Source organism: Melozone crissalis, unplaced genomic scaffold, assembly GCF_028551555.1.
Source record: "Melozone crissalis strain CALT ecotype California unplaced genomic scaffold, PUWL_Pcris_2 ptg000005l_1, whole genome shotgun sequence".
In the NCBI taxonomy this organism is placed as follows: domain Eukaryota; kingdom Metazoa; phylum Chordata; class Aves; order Passeriformes; family Passerellidae; genus Melozone; species Melozone crissalis.
The window spans coordinates 871,233-895,996 of NW_026535783.1; the positions used below are offsets into that span (position 1 = coordinate 871,233).

Genomic DNA, 24,764 nt, shown 5'->3' on the forward strand with positions numbered 1-24,764 from the left:
TACTGACTGAATTTATTGTCTCCTGCTGACCTGGAATAAATCAATTAAATACATATTTATATTACTTTTCACTAGCTGTGCTTCTTTTACTGTACCACCTCACAGCCTGAGAATTATCCTAATGCCCCCTCACACTTCTTTATAAAGCAGATATCCACTGAAATCACCAGAGTTTAGTCTAGCCAGGACCAAATCCCAGCTTACAGCTCCAGGATAATTAATTCCTCTGCAATTAGGTCAAACTTTCCCAGTAGGAAGTGAGCGTGTAAATTTTGCTGCCATTTTGCCATCACTAATGCAAACCTCAGTGACTGAAAGGTTTATTGAGGTTGATTCCAGCTGTTTCCCAAAATATATTCAGTCTCCACTCCACATGCAGACCCAAAATGCTGGGGGAGGCCAGTAGTTGCTGGAATCTATTTTTATTTAATAGCCAACCACAGTCCAACTGTGTCAAAACTTGAGAAACAGCCATGAGTTTTTCATTAGTATCTTGTTAAACCTTCTGTAAGTATTCTTTCTCTATTCTTTAGTATAGTTTAAATATAACATAATATGATTATAATACAAAATAATATAACATTATATTATATTATATTAATTATATTGTATTATATTATGCTATATTATATTATATTATATTATATATATTATATTATATTATATATTAATTATAATTATTATATTATATTATATTATATTATATTATATTATATTATATATATGGAATTTATATTCATTTATATATTCATTTATTGATGACCTTTATGGAATCTGCATAAACGTCATCAATCAGATCTCAACAGAAGAGTCTTTTTCTCCCTATTTGGTTTTTTGTTTGTTTGATTCATTGTTTTTCTTTTGTTTATTTTGGGGTTTTTTGTTGGGTTTTTCATTTTGTTGTTGTGTTTTTTGATGGTGGTGATTTCTTGCTGTTGAGGTGTTTTTGGTTGCTGGTTGAGGTATTCGTCGGTTGGTTGGTCTTGTCTTGTTTGGGTTTTGGGTGTTGGGTTTTGGGGGGTTTTGTTTATTTGGTTTTTTTAGTTTATTTGATTTATTTAGTTTTTGGTTGTTTGTGAGGGTTTTGTTGGGTTTGGGTTTTTGTTTATTTTTTGTTGGCATTTTCCATTTGTTTTGTTTGTATTTTCTTTTAATGTTTTTGGTTTTGGGGTTTTTGGGGTCTTTTGGTTGATTTGTTTTTGTGGATCCTTTTTGGGTTTTTTTAAAACACTTACAGAAACTTCTGTTCTCCCCAGGGCACAGGACTGCTCAATTTTATGAACGTTCCTTTTCTTCTTCAGTCCTATACCTGATTTACCAAGCAAGTTAAAACTGACAGCAAATTGAGTAACTTGGTAAATACTAAGCAACAGGAGTTGCTATTTGTTCCCAAAGAACAATAAAGAGGAAAGATGTTAATGGTGTATCCATGTTATCCATTAAAACTGAATAGTAAACTTAAGGAAAAAGAAAGGTTTTTTCTGTCCATATTCCTTATTCTTCAGGTTCAAAAGTCCTCTGGCCTTTCTCAGACACCTTGAAGCCTTTAAAGAATATTTCCGATCAATTTTTTTGCTCTCCACCACATAGTGGCGGAGGGGATGCTGTTTTTTCCCTAAAAAAAAAATCTGAATTATTCATCAAAAAAAATCTTACTGATCAAAATCTTGAAAATCAGTTAGAATTTCTTGCTTCTGCAATAAAATTACACTTGGAAGTTGCCACAGCCTTATACTTTGTTTTCACGGGTTGTTTTTTTCTCTTTTTCTTTCCAGCAAGAGCAAACATCATCACCACAGTGCCACTTGTACCTGGTGCTATGATAACTCAAGGATTCATCTGGACCCACAGCACGCCCATGTTTAAGAACACCTTCTAAACTGTGTTGAAAAGGCTCAATAGTACTGAAAATTTACAATTTCTCATCCAGTTTTATATTGAATTACAGCCATTGCTAATATTTGGGTTTGAATAATATCTGCAATATCCAGTTGCCTACATGACAGTGGTTCTGCTGAGTGTCTGCAGACCAGATCAACACCTTTTCCTGCTTAATGCCTTTTTCATCAGCAATTTATTTTGTAAATGTAGTCTTTCATATTGTAAATATTTCCTATTTGCCCACTGATCAAATAATTGTAGTATCACAAAAGCATTTAAGTTGGAAAAGACTTCCAAGATGATTGAGGCCAATCTGTGACTTAACCCCACCTTGTCACCTCCCTGGCCACACTATTTTTGATACAAATCCTGCTTCTGTTTTATATACCATCCTTTTTCCATCATCTCACCCACTCTTTCTCAATAATGAGAATAAATTTTGCAGTCAGTGGGATTCCTGAACATTGAGATATAAAACATCTTAAAACAAAAAGTAAACACATAAAATTAGTGTGGTAACTCCTATAATGGGTTTAAAGCAGATTTCGGTTAAGTTTTCCAGTTCTTGTGTCTACATTTCAACAAAGGCCTGAAAATATCAGAGAAAGCGAAAATCAACAGAAATGTTACCAGAACAAGAAACAGCAGAAATGATCAGAAGTAAGGGTTAGAGTGTTCTGTTACATGGCTAATGAAAACATAAATAGAAAAGCACCTGAGCACTATTTATATATAGAAAATAAATCCAGTGCTCTGAAAAGCTGTTCTTGTTTGCTGCTTGTTTAATTGTTGATGCTCACCTCAAAACATGAAGTGACATTTCTAGATGAAGTTGTAACTGCAGATTGTGCCACAGTGGCACTCAGGTAAAGGAACAGGGGAAATAAAAAAAAAAAAAAAACAGCAAAACCCCCTGAAATACTCATAATCTAAACAATGCCATTTCCCAGCTACTTCTAGAGCAGAGCTTCTCTCGCCTTATCAAAATCCCTTCTCTAAATCCCCTGTTCTTCCTGGATTTATCCTATTTGTAAGCTTCCTGGGCAAAGGCAGGCTTGGGGATGGCTCTCTGTGCTGCAGGCAGCAATTTTTGGGTGTGATGGCACGCTGTGATTTACAGAGGTCATCCTGCATCTCCTGATCATGGCTTGCTCTGCTCCTGATGTTGATGAATCCTCACAGACGGCCACAAATGTAACTGTACTCAGCTTATAAACCAGTGAATAATGGGCCTTGAACACCTGTTAGAAATGTTAAAGGACACACAGACTGTTTTTTACATTTCTTATTTGTTCTAGTCTCTGTGAATGCACATCACTTGTGTCCTCAGCTTCTCTGCCAAAGGATTTGGTAACCTTGCTCTGATCTGAGAGGAAATTTTCTCTGCCCCCAAACAGTGGAAATCTGTGGTCCTGCAGCTGATATAGATCCTATTAAACTGAGAAAAAAACCTCAATTTTACTGAAGTTTCTCTCAAGCTGTGCAATCACTTCCCTCTCCCTGACTTGTGATGCTGTGCCACTGTCATATCACTCTGGAAAAATCCCTTTGCCAGGATTTCTTCTCCTGGGAGGCTGAGAAGCCTCAGAAAGAGAGAAAAAATAATATTATCTCATTTGCTTCTCCTGTGTTTGCTGCTTTAGAATGTAGTTTCAAAATTTTTTATCCAACATGTGAATTGCTTTTACTTAATAACCAATCACAGTCCAACTTTGTCAAAACTCTAGAAACATCCACGAGTTTTTAAATTAGTATCTTGTTAAACCTTCTGTAAGTACCCTGTCTCTAATTGTTAGTGTAGTTTCAATATAACATAATATAATGTAATATAGCATAATATACAATATAATGTAGTGTAATGTAATATAACATAATATATAATATAATACAATATGGTATAGTATAATATAATATAGTATAGTAGAGTATAATATAGTATAGTATAATATAATATAGTATAGTATAATATAATATAGTATAGTATGGTATAATAAATATCATATCATATCATATCATATTTACATATTTAATATAATATAATACCACAAAATAATAAATCAGCCTTCTAAAAAAATAGAGTTGAATTCATCATTTCCTTCCTGCCACAAAAAAAAAAAAAAAAAAAAAAAAAAAAACCAACAAAAAACAAAAAATGCCACAAGACAGGGTTTTGCCACCGTGATTTGGGTACCACACACTGGCTAACGATGGGAAGAAAAATTTTTTTTCTATGTTTATGTTGCTAAATTGTCTCTCTCCTAGCCAGATATGGTTGTGAAGGCTGTAAAAATGCAAATAAACTAGATTTATAGTGTCACCCACAAGTCCTGTCTCCTCCTCTACTCAACCTGTGGAGTTCTCAGGCTCCAAGCAGAACTGTCACACCAAGCCAAGTGCTTTCACCACAGGAAATCTAGATTTTAAGGCTGCCAAGTCAAAGCAGAAGAGTGCAGCTACTATGGGCCATTTTTGAATGAACACAGTTCATGAGAAATGTAGATGCAACACTACCTGTTACAGAGTATGAAACTAACTTCAGTGGCAAATGAAATTATATTAAAAAAGACATTTAATTCAAAGCTGATTAGCCAGATTATGGTATTTTTAATATGTATTTTTTCTAAACAAGGGTCATGTATTTCTCCTAAAGTATTGCCACCAGTTTGATTTCAGCCAGACCAGACAACACCTGTGTAATTTAATTTTTCCTGTATTTCACTGTAAGATGCATGACAGAAATGCTTGACACATCCCAGTTCTAATCAGCATCAAGATTGACAGTCTGCTAGTTTAATATTTACATTCCTTAGTTTAGTAAATATTTTTTTCCTGGTCTTTGGGCATTCACTTATTTTTCATTGCAATGCTTGAACCACAATTAATCTATTTTATTTTGAGTTACTGATTCTTTTAAACTGCTCAGGTTTCCTCCCACCTGAGAGGGCAAGTGATGAAGGCACTGGGGTTTCAGAAGCATCCACCACCATATTCAGACTGATATAATTATTTATTTTGTTCATGCTACATTGGTCAGGATCTGTTGTTCTAATATGAATAAAAAAAACTGATCCCGAAGTCGCCACCACTGAGGACAAAGTTAATCCACTGCTCACTTTTGTTGCTGACTTAGGCTAATGTATTGTTCAGCTACAAGCTAATGACTACTGCAGATGTTTCTTATTTCATGCCAGGAAAAGCAGAAGCTGAAATTAAATATTTTCTTTTTATGACTGTCATCGTTCCCCTTATAAATTACAGCCCATTCAGTCATATTTTTGAATAAATCAAATGACACTGACAGCGCAGTTTTCCTATCTGCAAAAATTAATCTTAAAGGACCAAATTCTGGCCTCATTAGGCTGTTCATAATGAATAATATAGCTGATGATTAAAAAGTTGACCTGCCTGAGAAGGAGAGGAAAGTAATAGGAATTTTTAATCAAGACATGCTTCTCTCTCTCAATTGCAGCAAGATTACATTTGTACTTGAATATGTTGGCATACATCTGTCTTCATGTTATTTCACACCCTTACAGCCCTCATCTTATTTAACACATGGAGAAAAATCAAGACAGCTTCAAAAAGTGATTTTTGTTTGATTTACTGTCAATTCAAATTGGGTTTGACAGAACTGGATACTTGATATGAACTGGATTCTTTATATTTCTAGATAATGGTAATATAATACACTGAGATTTAGCCCTTAAAAATATTTTTCTTACTGGGTTGTCAGGGTTTTAAGTCTTTATCCACAACCAGGGTTCTGTTGCCAGCCTTGATGTCATCACTGCCCGTGCAAATGCAGATCTTGTGCTAACACAGGGCTGTAAAAACTTCTCAGAACTTTTTCTCAGGTGTATCTAAGTAGTTAAGAATCTTTAATAATCTTTAATAATGATGAAAACTCCTCCTTGTCACAGTAGGAATATTTTCAGTTTGTACTGTGCCAACAGGAGAAAGCTGGTTAATGTAGGAGAAAAACACACCTGCCGCAAGAGCATGGTTTTTGTGTGCAGAACTAATCTCAAAACATGGTTTGGAAAATCTGAACATGTTGTGGCAGTGTTTTATGGTGTCTTTTAATCACTATTAATGCTTGGACAAGTATATTCTGCTGAGTCCCACAATGCTCACCCTAGGTTCTCACTGAGAATATCGTTTTCATCTTTGTTAAATGCAAGTTGTTGGAACTGAGCTTTTCACCCTTTCTAAAGCTCTAGTCACTGCAAGTGCTGAATAAATTAGGAAACAAGAAATGTTTTTAATGACAATATGGACAACATAATGATATGTTGGAGAAGAAATGGACATAAAACATCTCAGTTCATCAGCATATTTCTAATCACATGCTACCCTTTCTTGAGGTACATCATTTCTTGTCACCTCCCCATTGATGGCTTTTGCAACAACATACCTGACAGTCTGGGGACTGACATACTGTTTTTTCTTCTTGCTTTTTTATTTTTGATGTTGTTTGTTTTGCTGTTGTTGGTTTGATTTTATAATGGATATTGAATGTTCATTCATAACTAATTCATTTGACTTTAAATTTGCATTTGAAGCTGAAGCTGCTTCCAGTCTATGTTGGAAATGAGACAAAGGCATCACCAACAAATGAGAATTTTTTTTCTGCCCCGTTTCTGTCTGCATTGTGAAACACATCAGACTACATGAAAACTCCTAAGTATGTTTAGAAGGATAAATAACTTTTCCTTCCTCTTCCTTCCAAGGCAGTTGCCACAGCAGCAGTTGTTCTTTCCTTTCCAGTTTTCCCTACACCTGCATTTAGAGGGACCAGTGGAGCAAACAGACGCAGCAGAAGCCAAATAATTATTGCTGTTCAAAGCCATGAGGAGCTACAAAAAATACTGGCTGGGATTTAGAGAAAAGACTCTGGAATTTACAGATATCTATCTTGGACGTCCCCTCTGAAACTCTGAATCCACATGCACATCACTCCCAACCTGTCTTCTAGAGTGTGGGATCCTATGCAGGATAAATATCTGCAAGCCCTGGAACTCCTTTCTGTGATCTTTTTTGCTGGATAAAGGCAGCAAAAAAATTGCTTTACCCAGAGGACACACCTTTCTGCAATAACCTATGTTTGTGTGGATACCAAGGGAAAGGGCCAGGAAGAATTGTCTGTGAATGGAAATGCAATATGTGAAGCATCTCCATGAGGATTTGGAGTCTGAGCTTTTGTATCCTGCTGTCAATGCAGAAGATGGCAAAACTAAATATTCCAGGATATTTTGCCCATTTCTGTTAGTCTGTTAGGAGGTGATTGCAGGGCGTCATTAAGGCTTGGGAGAATTTGGATCGTTCAGCCTGGAGAGGAGGATTTGGGGTGACCTCAGTGTGGGCTTGCAGGGCCTGGAGGAGCCAATGAGAAAGATGGAGAGAGACAACTGACAAGGGCTGGAGGGACAGGGCACAGGGAATGGCTTCAAACCGACAGAGAGGAGGTTTGGACCAGATATTGGGAGGAGTTTCTCCCCTGTGGGGGTGGGCAGGCCCTGGCACAGGGTGCCCAGAGCATCCCTGGCAGTGCCCAAGGCCAGGCTGGACACTGGGACAGTGCGAGGTGTCCCTACCATGGCACTGGATGGGATTTCCCTCCAAACCCAAATTATTCTGTGATGCTATGCTCAGAGTACTGTGGATATTGACAGGCAAACAAAGCAGATTTTATATGCATGTCTCGTACCCATCCATCTGAAAAAAAAAAATAAAAATTAAAACCTTGCATGCATTCATGAAGATTGGAATTAGATATCTGTCAAAAGCATAGATCAGAAGAGTGGAACTACATATATTTGCACCAATTACGCATGAAGTGACACATAAATTGAACAGAATCATAAATATCAAGGAAGCTGAAGTGTGATTTTGCCAAATCGTGATGGTCTTGAATTCTACCTCACTCTTTTCCTAATTTCAGGGACAAAAAATTTAGGTCATGTCCAAGTAAACCTTTTCAATTTTCCAGACTTGATAGTTCCCTGATTTAGAGTGTTGCCATTCCAGTGCATGTTTCAAAGTGAAGATGGTATTGATAACTTGAGAGTTTGTGCCGCAAATTAGCATTCTAATATTACAGACATAGCCACGGGGGAGCAGCTGAAACATTAATTTCAATCTCATTGATTAATTTCTTCTAACATAGGAAATAATATATCGACTCTACAATGTCAGTTTCTCAAGCCGGTGTTCAGCTCAAGTAATGCACGTGAAATACTAGCTCTGCAACCATAATTCAGCACAAAACCTCATGCCTTAATAATTCTGGTCATTAATATAACATAAATATAAATTAATTATTATTAATCATTAATTTATAGCATCATCAAGTAGGAGAAAGCTGTACACCTGTGATACAACCTGAAAAAAACCCTCTCAAAATCAGTATCTATAATTTGAATTATTCATATGCTTCAAACAGTCAGGATTTCACTCAAGTCCTCATTATCCTCATCACCCATGAATGCACAAAAAGATGAGCACGTGCCATGCAGTGCCTTTTCACCCCAAAAGAGCCATCCCAGATAATTTACTGGGTAAATGAAGGAGGAAAAGTGGGGGTATTTCAGCCTTGTCATTAACACCTGACAAGAACAGGTACAGCGCAGGCACATCTGGCTAAACAGCAATAAATCCAGACAGAAACTAAAATCCTGAAATGGGGTAGTAAAAGTGAACATCCCTCTGGCATGTTTCTTCCTGTGATTTTGACTGATAATTTTCATAGCTACCTATTTTTTATTATATTTTATTATATTATCTCATATATAATTCCCCTGTTTTTTTGATTCCTTGCAACAAAATATGAACTAATTCTATAGCCTAATAGGAAAAAAATTCAGCCATAGACTTTTATGGAGTTCCTGTAATTACACTTATACTTGGGGGAAAAAAAATAAAGAAAAAGGAAACAACAACAAACCATTCAAGAACTAAATAACTTAGTTATTCCCCTTAAGAAAATGTGATTTTTGGAGTAAATTAATCCCTTGCTGAAAAAAGTTAAAAGGCCTCATCTGATCCATATCAGCATAATTCTTCTATATTCATCTAAAGTAGAAGGTTTTAGAAGAGCAGTAGTGGGCTACAGTGCTCAATATCCTCAATACACTAAAGAATAAGGTTTATTTGCTCAAGACAATACTACTTTTAACTATTCCAGTTTAAAATCTTCAAGAAGTTCATTTATTATTCTGGAACTGAAAAAAAACCCCAAAAAAGTAAGACATCAGATATATCATTCCACAGTCTTTTAAATGCTTAAGGGAATTTTGCATCTGGATGATGAACACCAAAGACACTTAAGCAAGTGACTTAACAGAAATATTAAATTAAAAAAAAAAGGAATAAGCACAGAAAGGAATCAGATCAGAGAATTATGCAGTGCAAAGAAATGTCTGAGCTACTAAATAGCAGCTTTACCCAGTTAGAAACATTAAATTTGTTAGGAGAAACATTTGGGTACTCTTGTTCTTCTGCTTCTAAAAAGAAGTTTTTTTATTATGGAGAAAAACAAAAGCTGAACTATTGTATCTATATTTTTTAGTAGCAAAGATGTATTTCCTTAATTCATTACTTAAAAACAAGTAAACATTCATGGAGAGAAAAAAGAAAAAGTGGTGCCAAAATATGATGTACATTGCTCCGCTTAATGAGCCATTTATATAACTAGTTTTGGAAAAAACATTCTGGTAAAAAACTTAAAGAGGGAAAGGAAAAAACAACAATAATGCCCATCTGTCTCTGGATCCAATATTCAGCTTTTAATTTGTGTTTCTTTTACTCTGGAACCAAATTCCATTTAGAGCTTGCATTAAGTTCAACACCACCAGGTTTTTCCATCTGATCATTTTTTCCTAAGAAGTATAAAATCTTCTAATCTGAATCTCCTAGGATGCCAGAATTAACATCTCATTAAAGACCAATTTGCTTTTTCAGCTAAAGAATCAGCTTCCTTCTGGCATTTTTATTTTTACTAAGTTGCTTCCATACTGTTGAGTCACATCCTTCTACATAAAAATCCAGGAGAAAACTATATTATATAAAATGGGAAAACAAACAGAGGCAGCGCTTCAAGAACATTTCTTGAGTCAAAATGTTATCAGAAATTATGTTGTCTGGTCTCTTAAAAACCCCCAAAACTGTTTACTTTGCATTAGCCAAGAAGCAAAAGGAACAGGAAAATAAAGCTACTACCATTGCTGGCAAAACCAAATAGTAAATTAATCCTAATTATTAATAATAATTAATCCTAATCATGATGATACTTAGTGATCCCTAATCCATAAGAATTAATAATTCCTAATGAGTGGAGTATTTCAAAAGTACAAAAAATCCTGCAATAATTAATTTTCAGGAACTGGACAGTAACCTGAAGACCTCTACTATTTGTCAGTGATAACGGCATATATTAAAAAAATTATCTGGTAAGGAAAGCTCTCTTAAAGGCAGTAACAATTGCTTAGGAACAATACTAGATATTGATAGATATTGTTTCCATGTTTTAATAAAGATAGCAATAATAATATTAAAATATAATTATAATAAAAATAAAAATAACAATAAAAGTGGCAATAACAATAACAATAACAACAAAAGTAGCAATAACAATAATAAAAATAAAATAATAATAATAGTAATAGTAGTAATAATAATAGCAATAATAGTAAATTTTAAAGTGGTGAGAGAACCATTTTAAACATCAGGACAGGGACACCAAAGAACAAAGTCAACATGACATGGTACATCACAAGAAGCAGCCCAACAGCTGTGTCAGCACTTCTCTGGACCACTCCAGAGGCACTCATGAATGTGAAAATGTGCAGGATATTGTGTACCAGAATATTTATTTCATTAGATCTTGGTGTGTCATGTGCTCTGCTGTTTCAACCCGGTGCAGCTGCTGCCCACCAAAGTTGAATTATCTGAACACTTCTCTTTCCAGACAATGCTAAGAGCACCTATCCAAAGAGCAATTTTTCCCTGTCTGTCAGCATGAGCTCTCCAGGTTTTTATGTGCAGCCTATTTCACTGGCAGATCTGACAAAACATAACTGGTTTATTCTACCTGCTTCTTTTGAAGCTGGTTTAAAAAATATATAAGGCCATAGACGCAACATATTTCTGGGGAAAACGCTGGTTTTTTCCTTTCTTTTCTTTTTTTTTTTTTTTTCTTCTGGTTTTGTTTTTTTTTTTTCCCTTCTCTTCTTCACCCAGTAAAACAGGGCAAAACGTCATGGAAATGGCTCTGGCTCTGCAGAGATTCCTCCCTTCCAGTACAAACAACCCAGGCAGGTGCAAATCTTGTTTCTGCAGCGCCCTGCCTTTAGCAGGCTCTGTGCACTTGTAATTTCCAATTAAATAACACCTGGATGGAAAGCCCACGCCTCACAGTTGTCACAGTCCTCCATGACCTGTATGCATGCTTTTCTGAGTATTTTTACATTAAAATCTTGGCATCAGTGTTGCAGCTTTTAACCAAAATCTGATGCACCGCTGGGTCCTTCATCCCTCCAACCGAACCAGGGCTTGGGGATGTGTTTTGGAAAATAAACCCATGCTCACAAACTTTGTTTATCTTTGCAAGGTCTCATCCTGAGCAGTAGGCCTACCAACAAGGGGCTGGATGTTTTCCATTTGCCCTTTTAATTAGATGCATAAAATACATAAAATCTCCTTCAGGGTGGACAACTGCTTACCCTCTAGTGTGTGACCTTGCCAGTTTGCACCCTCCAAATAAAAAAAAAATTGCAGGCAGAAAAATAGGAAAATGAATTCCAGCATGGGGTTTATTCAACAGAGCATTTCTCATTCAGGTTTTAAAATTTTCACTACCCACAACCACTGTGCATGGTCACATTGACCAGTGGTACCATGTAGGCTTTTTAAGGTCTGTCATGTATTACAAAATACTTTATAAAAGAAATATTCTGGTGAAACCCAACAGAATATTAAGCCCCTTTTTTACAAGTGCCAGCAGCATTCTGGGATGTGTTTGGAAGAGCACTGGCAGCAGGTGAGTGTGGGTGATCCTTCTCTTTGCTTAGCAAAGGGACACATCTGCAGTGGCGTGTCCAGCTCTGGGTCTCCACAGCACAAGAGGCACAAGGACATTGAGGAGCAGAGGGACACAGAGATGGGGAAGGAATTAACTGCAGGATCCTTCACCCAAAGAGACACCAAAAGGGGCAAATTAGAGGTGAGGAAGTCATCACCCCACTCTGCTCAGCTTTTGTTGGGTCCCTCCTGCAGCCCCGTGCCCAGCTGTGGTCCCTGCTGTGCCCCACAGAGCCGGCCAGGCTGAGAGGCCGCAGGGAAGGGCCACAAAGAGGATCCAAGGGCTGGGAAATCTGACTGGGGGGGAAGGTGGGCTGAGAGACCTGGGCTTGCTCAGCCCTGACGAGAGGAGGATGAGGCTGACAGACCTGGGCTTGCTCAGCCCTGAGGAGAGGAGGATGAGGCTGAGAGACCTGGGCTTGCTCAGCCCTGAGGAGAGGAGGATGAGGCTGACAGACCTGGGCTTGCTCAGCCCTGAGGAGAGGAGGATGAGGCTGACAGACCTGGGCTTGCTCAGCCCTGAGGAGAGGAGGATGAGGCTGAGAGACCTGGGCTTGCTCAGCCCTGAGGAGAGGAGGATGAGGCTGAGAGACCTGGGCTTGCTCAGCCCTGAGGAGAGGAGGATGAGGCTGAGAGACCTGGGCTTGCTCAGCCCTGAGGAGAGGAGGATGAGGCTGACAGACCTGGGCTTGCTCAGCCCTGAGGAGAGGAGGATGAGGCTGACAGACCTGGGCTTGCTCAGCCCTGAGGAGAGGAGGATGAGGGGACCCCTCACCCCGTGCTCCCCTGGTTCAAGGGTGGCCGCAGAGTGTGACCGTGTTCACAGGGGTGCAAGGGTGAGGGAAGAGATGAGGATCTGACTCCATGTGTTAGAGGGCTTGATTTATTATTTTATGATATATATTATATTAAAATGATACTAAAAGAATAGAAGAAAGGATTTCATCAGAAGGCTGGCTAAGAATAGAATAGGAAAGAATGAATAACAAAGGTTTGTGGCTTGGGGTCTCTGTCCGAGCCAGCTGACTGTGATTGGCCATTAATTAGAAACAACCACATAAACCCAATCCCAGATGCACCTGTTGCATTCCACAGCAGCAGATAACCATTGTTTACATTTTGTTCCTGAGGCCTCTCAGCTGCTCAGGAGGAACAGTCCTAAGGAAAGGATTTTTCATAGAAGATGTCTGTGACCACAGAGCAGGTGGAGGCTCCCTTTGTGCGTGGAGCCATGGAGAGGACCAGGGCTGGGGGCTCCCAGGGGCTCTGACTGGGCACAAGAGGAATCACTTTCCCCATAGCCATCAACCACTGGAATCATCTCCCCAGGCAAGGGATGGATTCCCCAGCATTAAACGTTTTTAGGATTCAGCTGGGCAGGGCTCTGGCCCATCCTGCCTGGACCATGATTTTGCCAAGAAAGCTTCACCCAAGTGATCCTTGAGGTCCCTCCCAACCTGGGATTCCACGACTCTGTCAACTCCCAATTTTGCACACTCTTCACAAATTGTGACTCAAAACCTTATTTTCACAACGGATTTATTGGCAATCAGCATCAAAGGCAATTTTTTGGGCAGAAATATTGTAAATTATGACTTACAACATTTTCTGCCCTGCAATCAGTGCCATTTATCAAGCTATTCTGCTTGCATGAATTCAGACCATTCAATTTAGATTTTTGTGCATTACGCGCTCTTCAGGCTACCCAAAAACTAAACATTAGGACCTAATTTGTCAAATTATTTTTATTAATATGTATTGATTGCTTTTACCAGGGCTCCATAACCTATGAGAACATCTTGATTATGTGATAATTTCTGTTTAAAAAATGTGTTTTGCAGTTAATTCCACATAAAACACTGCTGTGCTGTGTAATAGAAATGTGAAGCCCTAGGGTTTAGGCTTCAGAATAGAGTGCTGAGAAATGCCTCAACATGCTGAAGACCTGCAAGGAAGAATTTGTTTTCAATCTCTTCCCTCCTCCTCTCTCTTGCTCTTTTCCCAGAAGAAACCACCCTTTAACCATGGAACCTGATTATTCTTACTGAATTCTAATAAACACAGGCCCACCTCATCTCTGATGTGAATCTCCTGTTACCAACAGAGCCATTGAAATGGTTTTTGGGAATATCAGCAAAAGGAGAACAATGGACTTTGCAATTTTTTTCAAATAATGAAATTTTTTAAAATAAGGAATCAGTAACAAGAGAAAAGAACAACAGCGCACTGAAGAAGAATTCACAGTCATGTAGTAAAGTCTTCCTCTTGACAATAAGAAACGTGGTGAATAAGTCGCTTTACAAAAATTTGGCTAATATAGGAATAAATATAGCCAGTTTGGGTGGCACTACACCCAAATCAGTGACAATAGGTGGTGAAATCTGGAGTCCACACTCTATTTCCCAATATCCTGGCCCATCTGCAAAGGACTGTGTTGCACTAAGGAGAGGAGTGCCAGCAGGCCAAGAGATGTGATTATTTCCCTAAAATCAAATAGTCAAGCCTGGAGAAGAAAATACAAATAAAGACACCAGAGCCAGGGACTTCTCAGTGGTACCCAGTGACAGCACAATGAGAAAAAATTAAATTTCACAAAATTGCACTTAAATATATTTGGGCTTTTGGGGTTTTTCCATTTGTTTCCTTGCCTTTTTTTGGCCTGTGAAGGTGATCAAACACTGGCACAGATTGCCATGAAAAGCTGTAAAGTCTCCATCTCTGCAAATATTCAAAACTCAGCTGGAAATGACCCTGAGAAACCTGCACCATTAATCGTCCATTAAGAGGTGGGTTAGGCTACAGACCTCCACAAGTGCCTCACATCTTCAACTATTCTGATTTTGGGAGGGCCAGTGCTGTAATTTGCATTACTCCAGGCTACTTTATTTACACCTGAGATGAATACTTTCATGTCAATTGCATACTGGATGCACATGGCAGTAAGTAATTGGAATTCTTTGGTAAGAGTGGATTCATTTCACTATTTCTACCTTGGAAAATCCATTAGTACACATGTTCAACACGTGGGGCAAGCAACCCTCCTTAAAGAAAGGACAAAACACACATTGTAAGGCTACAAAAGCATCTTTGAAATCATTCAGTCATTTCTAATCATGGCATTGAAAAGCATCTGCAAGACTGGCAGGAAGTGAGTGACAGGACTTTCATCTGCACTAATTTTTTTTCAGAAGCCCTTGTCCTGTCAGTGCAGGGGTCAGGAAAGCAAAAGTGGAGACTTAGGTTGTGCAAATAAAGCCACAAAGCAAACAGATCAGAGCACAGATCCGGGCCTAATCCATCTTACTGAATTTTTATTTAACAGCATGAAAAGGGAAGAACTGCTTTGATTCCTGCGTTTCTGGCTGGGAGACAGCAGCTGTCAAAGAAATAGTTTACTTTGGATACTGAGAAGACTGAAGTGATTATGGAAAACTGCAATGTGCCAAGCCAGGAACCCCGCAATCACTTCTTAATCACTTGGAGGAATAAAGATGCCATGGGAGACTGGCACGTCTGGCTCACCTTTCAACTCTTCTCCCTTCTCTCAGCCTCCGTGCTGCACTGAAACCCAGCTCCCCTTGATCATTAACCATAACATCATTAACTTGCCTTTCCACCCTTCCAAAATGCACGCAGGCTTTTTTTTTTTCACCATGTTTTTCAATAATGAGATCCTCTCAGTGAGAGCTGACATAAAAGGTACAGACACTTTCCAAAAGGATGCTGGCAGCCCATTTGACATCTGTTATTTTTTTTTCACTTAAATAAACTAAACATGTTCACCAGTTTATCCTCTCAGACAGTTATTGAATTTCAGACTTGGAAGATCAAAACCGAGTAGTTTTAAGATGCTCAGATTTCAAATGTGAACATGGTCAACCCATGGAACACACTCTCCTTGCCTTATGGCATAATAAAGTGAAAAAACTCTTTTTCTGGCAATTAAGGTTGTGTTTCTCCCCCTGTTTTCCCTTATGCACACACTAAACAGAACAGGAGCAGTTTTTATTTCAAAGAAAACTCCCCCAGTGCCATTTTATAGAACCCCTCGTGTGCTGTCCATGGCTAATCAGTCACCCAGGTTGACAGGCAGCACATTAAGAGTTTTCCTGAACGGAATTAATTAATTGCTCCTATTAATTGTCTGTAACAGTTGATGTTTATTGCATTTTGATATTTTACATGATTCCTGAGAATGACTTGTGAGTTATTTAAAAGATGTAAAATCTGCCAACTACTCTGTAATGCATTTCAATGCCAATATCAATTACTCGAAAAATATTTTGTTTCAATTTAAGTTAAAATTAGTTTCCATATATGTAGACAGGAGTCTGCTGAAGAGTTAACTTGGACCATAGTGTTCTTATTATCTTTGGAAAACATCCTGCTATTTGGAATGTTTGATATAATCACCTTTTATCTGTTTAGCCAAATCCTTTTTCACCTCGCTGGAGGATGTGCTGTGCTGAAAACAACCAAAACACACATTTTTCCTGCCTCTCTCTATCTTGTCCTCTGCCAGTTTATCAGATATTTAAAATCTGTTAGAGCACTGAAAAACCTGCACAAATAGGGTGATATTACAGATCTACCACCTCATCTCAAACCTTCTTGCACAACCAAGTTTAAATACACATAGGAAATAAAGTGAGATTGCCATTAACAAAAGAGTAGGGTCAGAATGGGAATAGCAATTAAAAATATGCAAATTACTCTCACAAGAATTTTTTATAAATTTTGGTTTAGACAGACTCACAGCTACAGGGTCAGTAAAAAAAGAAGTATGGCAGAAAAGTTATATTTTTCCATGGGTAAATTTATAAAAGCACATAATTAGTTAAACTTATTAGCTTGAAATTGGTATTACTATGAATAACAGGTTACTTTAAATTTTATGTCTATTAAGGTAATAAAGGAAGTTGCATTCTGGAGAATCCATGAAGCTCCCAAACTGTCTGGAGTATTTGTTGGACTATTTAGGGAAGACTTCTACCTAAATGTTTGATCTTCCTGGGTACTTTTTTTTTTCCCCTCTGCATAGTTCATGGCTTGCTGTCTGAATGGGACTGCCTTTTATTTACCCACATTAATGCATGATTAAGTAAAATCCCTGTTGTCTTTTACTGTGAAAATCCTCCTGTTCAAGGTATGTCCCTTGAAAAATTTATGACTTCCCAGCAGGTGCCCGAGTTCAGCAGTGCATCCTGTCATTGCACAAAGTCTCTAATGAGGGGGATGCAGACAACACCAAGCTGCTTGTGAATTTTTTTTTTTTTAAAATTTTCTGTGCAGCCCTTTTGAGGGAGACAGTGGCACACGCCCTTCTCTCTTTTTTTTTGCCTTTTTTTTTTAATTTGCTTTGTTTTGTTTTTGTGGGGGTTTTTTGTTTGTTTTGTTTTGGTTTGGTTTGGTTTGGTTTTGGTTTTGTTTTTTTATTGCTGTTGTTGGGGTTTTTTTGAGTATTTGGGGTTTTTTTCCTCACCCTCCTCTTTTCTTCCTACACGGTACCCCCCTGACATCCTAAACACTAATTTTTAATTTAGTGTTTTCAACTGCACAGAAAATTGTCAAGAAGGCTTTTTTGAGATACGAGGGATTAGGAGATTAGCTTTTGGGCAAAACCTCATTAAAAAGCCAAAAAGAGGCAACCTTTGCTGGCATTCCCTCTTAATTCATACATCTAATAAACACTCTTAGTAAAAGTGATCACTCAGGGTCTTGCACTCCTGGGCTCCTCTAGACACATCTTACAACATCATTTTACTTTAAGCATTTCAGTATTTGAATTAATTGAGCTGACTGACTAACAGCTTACACTAATCACCATTGTTTTCATAGAAAAAAAATCAAATAATTTTCTTGAAATGCCTTTTTTTTCCAGTGGCTTATATGTACAGGGTTACAAAAAGCAGAATGATCTTTTACTAAAAAAATAAAAGTTTATTTTAAAATCTATTTTTAAAGGTTTTAACAAGGCTAGACTGAATCCGTACATGTAGCAAACAAGAAAAAGCCGAACTGAATTAACATTCTGGATTTTAGTTACTGTAGGAATATGAAATAGATTCTTTATTTAACAAGTGCTGTCTTTATTTAACAAGCAGATATTCCCCGTGGATTGCAAACTAGAAATGTAGCATCCTGCTTCTGTAAGTGCTGTGATTGCCACACATTGTCAAGTTATTTACTTATGCTTTAGTCTGTTTACCAAACCGAGTTATTGGTGAAGTGCTTGAAGATTTTAGTTAAGTATATGTGTAGTTTTTAAAGCCCTATTAATGCTCATCTGCTAATTACAGTGACAATTATCACAATATGATTTTTTTCCTCCAGATTCAGTCATGTTTGGCATCCTCCCAGTCATATGCAATGCAATTTCCTGCCAGCAAAGTACACAATAAATCCAAAATTTTCCTGAAGTGAAGCCCTGTCTATGCTGTTTTAGGATAGCATGACATATATCTGTAGAATAAATTCAAGCACTGATAAAAATTATGGAAAAGGGATGGAAAATAAGATTTGAGGCAGTGTTTCCTGGCTTCACGTGTGGGCAACAAGCACCTCCTTGTGCAACTCAAATTTTAGGTGGTAATCAACTACAACAACATTTTAGAATCAGAAAAAAATTGCAGTTGGTGTCTGAAGTTGATCATTCTCCCACAGGAACTAGCTCCATTTCTCTGCAGAAAGTTTAACTTAAAGGGAATCAATTTAAATCCAAATTCCCTTAAAATTGCATTGTGGACACTTGGATTTCACTCTAAAAACAGCAGTAGCAACATTTTCATAAAAGGAAATTAACAAAAAAACCTCATAAAAATAACAGCCCTTTATTTCTGGACTAAGTTCTGCTCCCTTTACCCATTGGCAGAGACATTGTCCACATAACAGTGAACCTTGGTTCACTTTGTGTAATTTTTTAAAGAATATTTATTAAATGAAATAATTAATTATTTAAAATGAGACGCACACATATTTAGGACCGTTGCATTGTTGAGCCCAGCTGTGACAGTTCCATCATTTTGCTCTGTAAACATATTTTTGTGCCTTCTTTGGGATAATACAAGAGCTCAATTAACTTTCAGTGAGCTGTCTACATTTTCCTTCAGATTCTCATTTTCTCCTTAAGTTTTCTCAACACGGAGGCCTGACCTCCTGGATATTTTGGATCTACCACTCAAATTCAGGTTTACTTTGAGTCAAGTGCACATCACAAAATTTCAGTACATTTGACTTGTGCTCTATGCACTCATCTTTATTTAGAGCCTCCAAATGGATAGTTATTTTGAAATTCAAGCAAGTGACCACTATGTGTTATTCTGGGTTTCTCCTATGCTGGTCCTGTCTCTTAATTTGCATAGGAAATCAGTCTTTACTCCAGACATTGGCACAAAACTATCAGAAGTGAAGATTTGAAGGGTGCTGGTTGAAGAAGGGTACATAGAATTATCACAGAATTATCTAAAATTATCTAGAATTGGTCTTTGAAAAATGTTTGTGATATTGAAGTCCATTATGGAGTTTTTTGTGGACCACTGGGTTTTTCTGAGTAATTATATTTTCTGCAGATGCCATTTCAACTTAATTACATAGCTTTCAACTGTTACTTATTATAGAGATGGCTATGGCACAGATATAAGGTTAAAAACCCCAATAGTGATCAACCTAAAGACCCCATTGATGCCTTGGGATTTTAGTGTTTATATTTTTCATGTATTTGCTATCCTGCAGTTCTTTAGTGTGTAACTCCAAACTCCACATTCCGTGTCAGCTGCTGCTGTCCCATTCTGGGCAGGCACAACAATTCCTCTCCAGGCCTGGCAACCGAGGGCACCTCACTGCCCCAGGGCCCAGAAATGCAAACAAAAGTGAGTTGGGTGGGCAAACTTGGGGTAAATGACTTCATTACCTGAGGCTGGAATTGTTAGATTAGCCCCCAAAATGTAAATGGACCAAACTTTTAAAAATGTGAAAACCTGTGGGTCCATTTTTGGGTGTAGCCCCTGGGGCTGCCCAAATTGTTCCTGAAGGCCCTTCAATAAATAGAAATGCTTTTCATTTTTATCTATTCTGGCCTCTATTAATGTAGCCCCAACAAGGCACCACCACCACCACACAGAACACCATGGACAGGATCACTGCTTGAGCAGCCGCAGGCCCCTGGAGCCATTTCAGCAATTTAATTTAATTTTCACTTACCAACCTCCACAAGGCTGGAGCAGTTGGGATCTGTGAAACCCTGGGGACACTCGCAGGAGTAGAAGTTGTCATTGAGCCCTGACAGGCAGATGCCACCGTTCTGGCAGGGGTTGGAGTCACACACATCCGCTGTGGGCACAGGGAAAAGAAAATTTTTTGTAGAAAAGACACCAAAAATTACCCACAAGCTCTCACCACATCAGATTTTTGGGTAACTAAGTACAGAAAGAAAGGACGAACTCTTATGTCCTTTGAATGACTTTTGGCTGATTCAGTTTTGTATTTATTTAACAGCACAGCTCCAGGTAATCATCTACCCCCAGTCTTCCACCCCAAAAAATGTGGTTGTCTTAAAGTCAATCCATTTGCAAAAGACAATAGCAAATGGTGATTTATTTATTTTTTTCCAACCTGAAGACTTTCATGATATCTACAGATTTCATTCTGTCACCACTGGGATAAATGGAAGCAACCCTAAAGAATATCCCCTAGGCTTTGGCCAGCTTTAATTTGGTAGTTTTTCCCAGATAGTTTCTCTTATATTTACATATATTATTATCTATCTCAATCTTCATCTTTAAAGACAGGTTTGTGCTCTCTGCTTCTCAGCATAACATTTTAAATTAACAGTATTTTGTGCAGTAAATGTATCTGAAAGAAAGATCTACAGGTAGACAATTATTAGAGAACAATTACATTGTTTTCTGTGAGGTTTTTTAATTGATAATTGCCAGGTTTTTTCCATGTAATTGAAGAGATTTACAGAAATTATTTTGATTTATGTCATCAATACAATGTCAGCAATTACACCATGTTTTGGATTATTTTGTTGGCAAACAGCTCAGGATTTACACACTTTTCTTGCACATGGATTTCAGATTAATCCTTGGTGTAAGAATTTACATTTAAACATTGTTTAAGAAATGTAGGCGATGCACGAAAATGCCTTTATGAACTCTGTGCATCAGTTTCACAGAAAAACTGGAGCTGTGCAGTAGTTTGATGGGTTATTTGCAGTTTTGTGCAATTTTTTTGTCATCTTTAGGGTGCCTTCATGACACAGAGAGCTGTCATGCACTTGATATTGTTTTGTCTTAAAGACTGTCCCGCTGATGGAGAAGCAAAGCTATTTTTGAGAACAGTAAATGGTATATCCTAACTGATTTTAAATAAGCCAAGACTTCTCATTTTCTGCATTTGTTGCATTATTGGGGTAGCAAAGGATCCTTGTTTATTACTTTATGGGGATTAGGCAATTGGTTGTGAAAGAACAGCTACTATTAAATGAATTCTCTGACAACTGTATTCCCATACCTCTAATTAAATTAATAAACTAAATAGCATCTGGAGCAGGAACACTTAGTATGCAAATCCGCATGGATATTCTGATTAAAATGAGAGAGGATATTTTTGCTACATATTTCCTGATTTGGTGTCATTTTGATTTCAATAATGCCATTGGCGTAAATGGCAAAAAGACAAAAATGCTCTTTGAATTTGTGAATTCTACATTGAATGACAAGCAGAATTCACACAAAATGCTGCATTGTATTTCCCGAAACTGAAATCTCCTGAAATGACCAAAGTGTGGACAGTCAACTGCGTGGTTTTAATTTGCCTGAAAATTCGTGTTGGCTTTTTCAGCCTGAAATAAAGTGACCTGACCTGCAGTTTGGGACTAATAAAGCAGATGTTCTCCTCTATTAACAGCCATTTATTTCCATGTTCAGGAAATAACTGCACTAATTGCTCTTTTGACCCACCACCTTGGCCTGTCAGTCAGTGGTGTAATTTTTGTAATGCCATTGTACCACAGAAATCTCAGAAATAAAGTGAATAAAGAACACATCTAAAGAGAATGGGTTAAAAAAAAAAAATGAAAGCAAGCACAGGTAACTGAAAGCTCCCCCCAAAAAAACCTGCAAAAAAACCAACCAAAAAAACAAGACAAAAAAAGCCCCAAATTACCACAAATAAAGAAAATAAAACAAAAACCAACCAACCAAACATACAATTAAAAAAACCCAACAAATGACACCAAAACCAAACAAAGAGAAAGCCAAGCAAAAAACAGCTTATCCTGTCTCATTCACATAATGTTAATGAGGATTAAAGAGGAAAAGTCCTTCTGTAAATAACAATGGTTAAATAATATCATAGTACAAAATCAAATATGATGCAGTCAGAGAAATAAGAAGCTGCAGAATTCTACTTAAGAGCAGGTACTAGGCTGTGTAAATATTGAAACTTGAATTTTCAAAAGTCATGTAAAATGTTATCTCCATTATTTATAGTTTATTGTCTGTGAAATGGTGCTGAACAAAATAAATATCACTTTTGAATCAACAAAATCTTCCTCAATTTCCATTTTGTGCCTCTTGAGAGGACATTCATACTGAAATATTGAAATCTAATTTGTTATACATTCCACTGGGTTTGATGAGGAGAATTTGATTTTGAAGGCTCTGTTAGTAAGAAAAGATGATATGGGTGCATTTTGTCTTAACACAACTGATAAAGGGATTTGCTACCATTAAAATGTGACACAGCTTTTAGCACTACATTGGTTTTATAATTTCACCTGGGAGATTTTGTGAATGGAAGAGTAAAATAAACCCAAGAAAGGAAATATATAATTTACAGTAAATATTGCAGGAGTCTGCTCTGTTGCTGATGGCTTTCCATTGTGATTGGCAAGATGCTGTTTGTGTAACAGACTGTGTAATTTGACAAATTTCTGCAAATTAAACAAACACTCCAGGAGAAATTAAATTATTTGAAAAGAAAATCTAAAGACCAATTACTATTGCACTTTTATTAAGATATTCTGAAAGGATTCCAGTAAGATTCAATGTCGAATGAAAACAGTCATTCATGTTTGTCTTCCCTATGTCTGACTAACTTTGTGCTTTTCTTTACATGGCCTCTCAAGTGTAAAAGTGTCTGAAGACAGTACATAAACCTTTGGGACTTCACTTAGTACCAAAGGGTCCTAAATGCGTGGGATTTTAAAAATAATTTTAATTATTTTTCTGCTCCTATCTCATTTCTTCATAACATTTTGAAGTCAAGTTTATCCTTGAGCAAACTGTCCATCCTCTGCTTGGGAACTACGGCTGGTTAAGAATTAAAAAAACAAAACAAAAAAAAAAAAGCATGACAAAAAGAATAAAATCAAAGAGATCCATGCAAACTCAAAATTAGAATTTTAATTAAGAACCTTCCCCAATTCTCCAAATTCAGGAAAAATTATGCAGCAAAACTCAAATGAAAAGCTGATATATTTGCTCTGTAATAATACCCAGGATTGTTTCTGTAAGAAATATGAAGTTTTTTTGTACATAATGAACAACTCAACCAATGAACCTGGATCATTTTCATTAAAGGTACTCAGAGAAAAACTGTTCTGCAAGTCCATCACTCTCTTTTCCATGTGTTCACATAACTACTTTTAAGCCACATGCTTTTCAATAAAATACTGAATATACAACTATTGCCCCTTTCCACAAGCAGGTAGTGGTGGGGAGTTGAGTAGAAGTTGTACACCCACTCTTTACTGAACTTTAAACTTTTATATAACGTATTTTTGATCCCACAAAACCCCATAGAAACGAAATATTGCATGCTTCCTGAGTGAGGAGTTTAATTCCTTGCTTGACAGCAGAGGACAGCCTGAAAGAAGGAGCCCAGCCCTTGTGTGTATAAATAATGCAGCACTCTGTGATTTTAACAGTTAGCCCATCAATCCTTGTCAGGAGCAGAAATTCACAGTTTTATGAAAACAACTTTGGTGACGTGAAGGCTGAAGGAGATGGGCAGGGGGAGAAGTTCCATCCCTCAACCACCTGCACCTTCATAAAGCACTCACCCTAAAAGCAGACGGACCAGCCAGCTACCCTTATTACACACTAATTAATTTGCAGTGAAAAAAAAAAAATTAAAAACATGAAAAAGAATTATTTAATCCTACTTAAAGCTGTTCACTATTTAGTGTTACGGTTTCTGGGGCAGAAATACCTGGCAAAAGCTAAGGTATCCTGAATTAGGCCTGAGAGAAGCATTCCAGTCCCCATGCACAACATCATTAGCCTGAAATGGAGACAATTTCCCTCAACTATAACACCTAGAATGATAACTATTAGGCTTTCTGGCAGAACTGCTGCTCTGAGAGACATCTGCTTGAGACAATGATAGTATGATAAAGAAAGAAACCTGCCTTAAAAGAATCCCGTGGATTCACATTTCAAAACTGTAATGATAGAAGCGATTGAATAAAGACCATTCTGGTGTCTGGGCCACGTTTCCTTCTATAATTTAAAAATAGAGCACATTCTGTGAAACAGCAAGTGTGCATGGAAAAATTCAACCCTCTTTATTCTTTCATGTAATGGGCATTAAATATAAATATGAACACATTGAGTATACATTATATAATGAGGCAGTGAAATTCACAGCAGCTGATACTGAGGTAAATGTGCTGATGCTGTAGCTGCAAAGAGAATGGCATATGAGCTTATGATGTTAGACACACAGATTTTTAGGGAGACACGATTCTCTTTCCTGGTATTCTATACAGTGTGTGCCTTAAAACTCAACTTTTGGTTCCA

The 24,764-nt window shown here is 37.4% G+C and overlaps 1 protein-coding gene across 2 annotated transcripts in view; it reads right to left on the reverse strand.

Moving 5' to 3' along the window:
• Positions 1 to 24,764, reverse strand: part of EDIL3 (EGF like repeats and discoidin domains 3) — a 236,597-nt gene that overhangs the window by 149,093 nt on the left and 62,740 nt on the right. For both annotated transcript variants that reach the window (XM_054288407.1, XM_054288400.1), the window contains exon 2: positions 20,158 to 20,286. In XM_054288407.1, coding sequence (XP_054144382.1) covers positions 20,158 to 20,286 — 129 coding nt within the window. The remainder of the gene's footprint in view (positions 1 to 20,157; positions 20,287 to 24,764) is intronic.